Source organism: Hipposideros armiger, unplaced genomic scaffold (assembly GCF_001890085.2).
Source record: "Hipposideros armiger isolate ML-2016 unplaced genomic scaffold, ASM189008v1 scaffold_113, whole genome shotgun sequence".
Classification (NCBI taxonomy): Eukaryota; Metazoa; Chordata; class Mammalia; order Chiroptera; family Hipposideridae; genus Hipposideros; species Hipposideros armiger.
Genome location: NW_017731463.1, coordinates 2,124,985 through 2,132,450, shown reverse-complemented (window position 1 = coordinate 2,132,450; position 7,466 = coordinate 2,124,985). Strand labels below are relative to the sequence as shown.

The window sequence follows — 7,466 nt, the reverse complement described above, 5'->3', positions numbered from 1 at the left end:
AAGGGCCATGGTTCTTGGGGAAAATAAACATTCCATCTTGATCATATTAAGTTTAGACTTTCTGTGAGCTATTCAGATAGCTTAGCTGTTTTAAATTCACACCGACTATTACAAGATATGTGTCTTATTATAAATACCACCATATGAGGATGATGAGACTTCCCTTTCCTGGGATGCTTTTAATTCTATCGGGACAAGAAGATTTAAAAGTAATATTGCTTGGATGAGTTCCTGCAGTGTACCTGATCTCATTTTTGGGGTAGACATTGTTTCATTAAAAATATTCTCTACAGTTCTTAGCCTCTTGCCTATAATGAGAGGTAGAACCTACATTCCAGTATTAAAAGTCAATGTGAATGTATAACAGTATTAGCAGTCTGATGAAAGTTAAGATTACATTTCTCCCTTCTTAGCCTTTCAGGTCACAGAAGGTAATTTATGTATGGTACTTAGTCTTTATCAAATCTATGCTATATATAAAATATATACTGTATACTATAGTATGGTATAATATTGTATAAAATATATCTATATATCTATAACATTCTCTCTCTCTACACACACACACACACACACACACACACACTATAAAGGAAGGAAATTTTTTCAATGTGACTTGTGATTGCGAGCTTCTAAATGAAAGCAAGGTTAACATGTTCATTTAGCACACATTTAAGGAAAACCGTATCTCTTGGACACCAGACTCTTGGCTAGCTGGCCCTGGGTTACAAAGCCTTCAATGCACTCACAGTTCAATGGTGGGAGAAGGGGCAGGAACACACCCATATACACCAATTGTAGCAGTTAAGTGCAGCAAGTACATTCCTTGAGATGGCAGTACAGTGCAGTAAGTGCTAAAGATGGCTTAGCGTGGGGAAAGTTTGGAAGCTTTCAAAAGAGATGACATTCAAATTAGGTCTCAAAAGACGAACAAGAGTTAGAGGTATGAAAAAAAAGGAGGAAAGGTACTCTACCTGGGGAGAGTGACACGTGGGAAATCAGAGTCGTTAAGAGTATGACATGCTTGGAGATGCTGAAGACAGAGCGGAAGGTGCACGAAGAGAAGTTGCAGGAGCTGAGGCTGGAAGGTAGATTGAGGCATGACTGAATAGTCCTGGATGCCAAGTTAATGTATATGGATTTTAGAGGTGAGTTACTAAGCCAGGAATGTGGTCAATAAAAAAAATTTTTTTTAAGTGAAAACTCTCAGCAGAAATATAGAGGAAGGAAATAACTCTTCTTGGCAAGGAGACTATTCTATGAAGAGGCTGTTGTAATAACCCAAATGAGATACCATGAAATAGTCAAAGGTTTTACCAAGATACCTGGCTTATGAGACGACGTAGATAGCGTCTATGCTATAGGACTGAGAGAGAACACAGGCAAAGCTCAGAAAAAAAGAGGCAAGAAAGACTGAGAAAGGGGAAAAATAAGAGACTGGCATTATGAGAGATGCAGAAGGAGAAAGTTTCTGGAAGCAGAGGCAATTAACTGTTAATGCAGTGAAATGGCCAGTAAGCTGGAAAATGAAAACAATTTATTGAATTTGGCAGCCATGTTAGGTAATCAAATACCTCGGTAAGAGCATTTTTAGCAAACTGATAAGGGAAGCCAGACTTGAGTAGATGGAAAATTAAGTGGTGACACTGTGGGGAAATTGGTGGAAAAGCAAAGGAAAGATGTACAGTGGTAGCCTAAAGGGAAGAGACANGTGTGCACAGGACCTGTGACTTGCTTCTAACCAACAGAATTTGGCAATTGTGATGGGCTGTATCTCCCTTGATCGTATTAAATTATATAAGACTCTGCCATAGTGGACTATGGAGAAAGAGATTCTCCTGCCAGCCTAGAAGAAACAAAGTTGTGAACTGCCCATGTGAAGGGCTATACCTGGCAGGGAACTGCAGACAGCCTCTGGAACATGAAGGTAGCTGCCAGCCTCTAGCTTTCAGCGAGTGAAAAGCCCTCAGTCACACAACAGTAAGGAAATGGATTCTGCCAGCAGCCTGACTGAGCTTGGATGCAGATTCTTCCCTCCAAGTCAAGCCTCCAAATGAGAACAGTTTGATTACAGCCTTGGGAGCCCCTGAGCAGAGGACCCAGTAAAGATGTGCCCAGGCTCCTCATCCATGGAAACCGTGAGACAGTAAATATGTATTTCTTTAAGTTATTAAGTTTAGAGAGAAGGAAATCCTGTCATTTACAACAGCATGGATGGATATGAGAGCATTATGCTAAGTGAGGTAAGTCAGACACAGAAAGACAAATACTATATGATCTCATTTATGCGTGGAATCTAAATGAGACAAACTCAGAAACGGAGAGTAGAACGGTGGTTACCAGGGGCTGGAGAGGTGAGAAATGGGGAGTTGTTGGTCAAAGGGTACAAACTTCCAGTTAGAAGATGAATTAGATCTGGGGATCTAATGTGGTAACTATAAGGAACACTGTATTATATTCTTCAAAGTGGCTAAGAGAGTAAACCTTTAATGTTCTCACCACAAACAAGAAATAGCAATTGTGTGATATGATGGACGTGTTAGCTACCCCTATGGCCGTAATCATTTTGACATATATGTGTATCATATCAATCGTGTACACATCAAGTTGCTAAAAAGTGGTCATTTATTACAGCAGCTGCAGAAAACTATCACAGTCCTCTTTATTAAGGGAATTTTTTATTACTTCTATTCTGCCAAGATTTTTTCTTTAAACTTTTATCAAATATTTTTATTTTATTTTCTACAGAGTATCACCTTCTGTGAGTTTAAACAAAGGTCAGAGGCATTTCTGTCCCCATTTCCGTAGTCAATAGATCACTTAACAAGCAAACATGCTTCTACGTGTTCTTCCAAGAACCAGAATGATGTCTGAGGGGTCCTTACTGCGCTGATCAGAAAGTGACTCAGGAAATGGAAGAGGTGGAACCAGAGCCTTTTTCTTCTCTTATATTAAGAATTTATATACACTGCAATGTGTATACCCTGACACTATTGAAAAGGAATATTTCATTTAGAATATAAAGAAGGCCATTAAAATCTTGGTTGTTGTNGGCGAGTATATAACAAACTCTGTATTTTGAGTGGAAATGTTAGGGGGTCGTCTTATACGCCCAGTCGTCTTATACGCCGGCAAATACGGTAAGCTTTCTGAGGGCAGCAGCTTAGCCCCAAAGAATTAATAAATTCATTAATTAACAAAGTAATACTTTAGGAAAAAATATAGCATGTCTTCACTCATTCAACTAGTATTTATTGAGAATTTACTGTAGACTAGGCACTATGTTGAAAATGCAGTGGACATTAAACATACAGAGCTTGTTAACTGGTTGCATAAATCTAATATATAAAATTAAATGAGTTTTTTAAAGAGGTGGGCGTGTTAGTCTCATAGATGACAAGTGCACATCGGAAGGCTTAAAGACAAATCCAGGGTTTGAGGACCAAATTCACTGCCCCTCTGCCATTGTTCAGTGCTCCAGGGAGGGGAGCTGACCCTGACCTGAAGATGAGAGTCTATCACCAGGGGATTTGGAATGGATTGGAATTTGGATTTGGAATAGCTTCACTGAAGCTAGTCATTCTTTCCTGGTCTTTTAAACAGAGTTAGGAGGGGTAAACGCCCTCATGGGCAATTGCTTTGCCCTTCCACAAACACTGTGCTAGTCACCAGTGCCCAGAATAGCTTGCAGGTCTGGCTCCAGACTGTCGTCCTCCTGCGGGGCCTTGTTAGGAGCGGGCTGTGCAGAGACAGAGGCGCAGCTCTTGAAAAGTGATCACGTTCACAACCTATATTTGACTTGTACTGTATTTTCACTGCTACCGGGGAAAAGCGTGCTGTTCTAAATATACCACCTACCTCTCTATAGCTGCTAGATTTAGGCTGAAGCTTTGAGGGCACCTCCTGGGCAGTCACCGCCAGCCTGGGCTGTGGCAGGCGTCAGTCACAGGACGTATCCACAGCTACTTCAGGGCAGGGCAGGAAGGACAACATTGGCAGCCCTCGGGGGTCCAGCCGGGGGCTTCCATTACGCGTGAGATGGGAGTGGCGTTGTAGGCTGGCTTCCTGGGAAGGGGAGAAGCCTCGGGTAGGAGTCTCTTATCCAGCCCTTTCCTTAGCACTGGGAAGGCACAAGCACTCATAAATGTTTATGAATGAGCGAATAGGCGAGTGAATGGACGTGATGCTCTCAGGCTGGGTGAGGGGGAGACAGGATGTGAGAAGCCACTGCAGTTCACTTGCCTCCCTACTGCTTTGTCCTCCGGGGCGCAAGCAGGGACAGGGGCGAAGGAGACCTGGCGACGTGGGGCGGAGAAAGCCAGGCAAGTACGCGATCACGTGGCTACGAGGGCGCGCCGAGGGGCGGGGGAGCTNAGGTCCTGGAGGACCTTAGAGGCAGTTGTAAGTCCGTTGGCTTTTCCCCTGAGTAAGATGGGAACATTTTGAGTAGCATCATATGTTCTGACTTACATTTGAAAAGGACTGCTCCAGATCCTTTTGTGGAAAATAAATGGAAGGAGACAAAGGGTAGGAGCAGGGAAGCCAAGGAGGCGGCCATTTCAATAATCCAAGGAAGAGATGGTAGTAGTTTAGGTTCAGGTACTGGTGATGGAGGTCGGGCTAAGTGATCAGATTGAGTGAAGGTATATGTGACAGGACTTGCTGACGAGGGATTAGATGGAAGGGTGAGAACAAGAGAAGGATCCAGGATAAGCAGGATTTTGGCCTCAAGAAACTGAAAGGATAGAGTTGTCGTTCACTGTGGGGGAGGCAGTCGGTGGGAGGGACAGGTTTGGGGGGCAATGAAGAGTTCAATTTGGGATATGTTCAGTTGGAGCTGTCTCTTAGAGAAGCAGTTGTAGATGTTGAATAACCAGGTGTAAGAGTGTAGAGTTCAGGGAGCGCCTGAGAATCATCAGCATTTAGGTGGTACTCGTCTTTAAAGCCAGTGGACTAGATGACATCAGGGAGCAATGTAGATGAAGAAGAAAAGAAGCTGAGGACCAAACCCTGAATGTGCCAGTGGTCAAGTCAGAGTGATCGGGAAGAACCTCTGGCAAAGACTAAGACGAGTGGCAGGGAGGCGGGAGGAACGCCAAGAGAAGGAGTGTCTCAGGAGCCAAGAGAAGAAGGTGGTTTGAAAAGGAAGGTGATGTGGGATGAACAGCTCAGTTTATTCAATAAAGAAATTGCATAGGAAGAAAAAAGAAAGAAGGGGGCATGTAGATTAAAAAGAGCTTTAACAATGCACCAACCAGTCAGAGTGTGTGGACTTTACTTAGATCCTGACTCAACCAAACTGGGAAGTAATTACATTCATGAGACAATTGGAAATTGGAACACCAACTAGATAGTTGATGATACTGAGAAATCACTTTATTATTTTAGACGTGATAATTATAAGTTATGTTGCATTGCTGTTTATGTGATGTTGTATTTTGAAGCTATGTACTGAAATATTTACGGATAAGCATTATTAATCAAAGGAGTGATTAACTGCCCAATACTGCTGAGCGACATAAGGTGAGGACTGAAGATTAACCATTGGAATGTGGATTATGGTGACTTTGAGAGAAGCTATCTCAGTGGAATGATGGATTAAAGGGAGTGGGAAGAGAGGATGTGGAGACAGTAGGTATAAATGCATATTAACTGAAAGTAACNTCTTGAGTGAGCAAAGCACAATTCTTATTGGTTCTTTGACACTATGTAAACACACACACACACACCACTTCTTGAATATAGATTTTGCCAAATTGGTGATTCACTGGAGTGTGACTGAGTCTGAGACAAGACACACAAATATATTGGGCATCTGTTATGTGTCAGAATTGAGCTAGGCACTGGATTTAGAATGGAACTAACTAGATAAGCAAGATCCCTTCTTCAGGGAATTTACATTCTAGTGAGAGAAATAGAAAACTAATAAGGGAACAATCAAATACATATGTACAGATTGTGATAGGAAGACTCATTACTAGTGACAGACATTAGACTAGTGGCTATCTGTGTTAAGTTGACAAAGACACGAGGGAACTTTCTGGGATGCAAGAAATGTTCTTTGTCTTGATCTGGTTTGTAACCAAAAGTTTGTTTACCAATGTCCACATTTTTTGACTTATGTACTTCAAATTAGTGCAGTTCATGTGCTTCACCGTATGTATGTTCTACCTTAGTAACAAAAGTAAAAATCATTACGTACAGTGTGGGAGAAGTGCTAGGAAGGAACCAGTAGGGGTCTTTGATATATAGTCGTAGCTGGTGGGGTGGGCCTCAGGTATCCCTAAGGACATGGGGAAGCAACTAAGCTAAGATCTGAGAAACAAAAAGGAGGGAGCCATATGTAAAGCGAGACAAGCACATTTTAGGCAGAGGCTGACAGACACAAAGACACAGAAGCTGGGGACAGACTGGCATCTTCCAGGTCAGTGAGGACGGAGTAGAGTGAGGACGGGGGAGGGCGCTGTGTGGTGAGATCAGAGAAGGAGGGGGCAGAGCTGGAGTCAGAAGTTTGTGTTCCCTTCTAAGTACAATGGCAAGCTATCTATGGAGGGTTTTATGCAGGGAAGTGACATGAGTTGAGTCAAAATTTTTGAAAGCACCACGGCTGCTGGGAGGAGATAAAAGTGAAAGCTCTCAAACCCGTGAGGGACTCGTGCATTAGCTGGGGTTTCAGACGACGGAGGCTTGGGCCTGGGCGATGCAGAGGGTGACCCTGCATCTTCGTCTGCCACGGAAAGTCTCATGTATGCCTATTTTCTCAATTAATAGCAAACCCTTCCACTCTTGAAAGTGCCCTGAATTGAATAAGTTATATAGATACCCAAGAGATAGCCCTGCCGATGGCGAGATGTGGTTGGTAATGGGTTGGAAGTTGTTGGGGGCAGACATGGTGAGTGAAGGAAAGGCAGGAATCTAAAGCAATGGTCCTCATCCAGGGGAGATTTTGCCCTTCTCCCACAGAGACATTTGGCAACGTCTGCAGACATTTTTGATTGTTATAACTGGGGATGGGGTGTTACTGGCATCTAGGGGGTATAGGTGGCATGTTTAAATGCCTATACCCATAAGGCAGAGATGCTGCTAAACATCCTACAATGAACTGGACAGCTCCCCCCTCCCAACCCCACCCCAAATACCCATATACAGAACAAAGAATCCTCCAGCTTCAAATGTCAGTAGTGCTAAGGTTGAGAAACCCTGTTCTAGAATGATACTCAGGTTTCTGGTTTTAAAACTTGGCAGATGCTGGTACTATTTACCAAAACAGAGAAAGGGCCATGGTTCTTGGGGAAAATAAACATTCCATCTTGATCATATTAAGTTTAGACTTTCTGTGAGCTATTCAGATAGCTTAGCTGTTTTAAATTCACACCNGCGGGCCAAACGGAACGCTGAGCGCCTTCGCCCGCCGAGCGCGCGGGGCCATGTACTCGGGGAACTGCAGCGGCAGGCAGGGCTCGTGG

The 7,466-nt window shown here is 43.2% G+C and overlaps 1 protein-coding gene across 1 annotated transcript in view; it reads right to left on the bottom strand.

Annotated features, from left to right (window-relative positions):
* Positions 1 to 6,721, bottom strand: part of WDR64 (WD repeat domain 64) — a 105,809-nt gene extending 99,088 nt beyond the window's left edge. The window contains exon 1 of the mRNA XM_019647555.1: positions 6,643 to 6,721. Within this exon, the coding sequence (XP_019503100.1) occupies positions 6,643 to 6,721 (79 nt within the window). The remainder of the gene's footprint in view (positions 1 to 6,642) is intronic.
* Between the last annotated feature and the right edge of the window lie 745 nt (positions 6,722 to 7,466).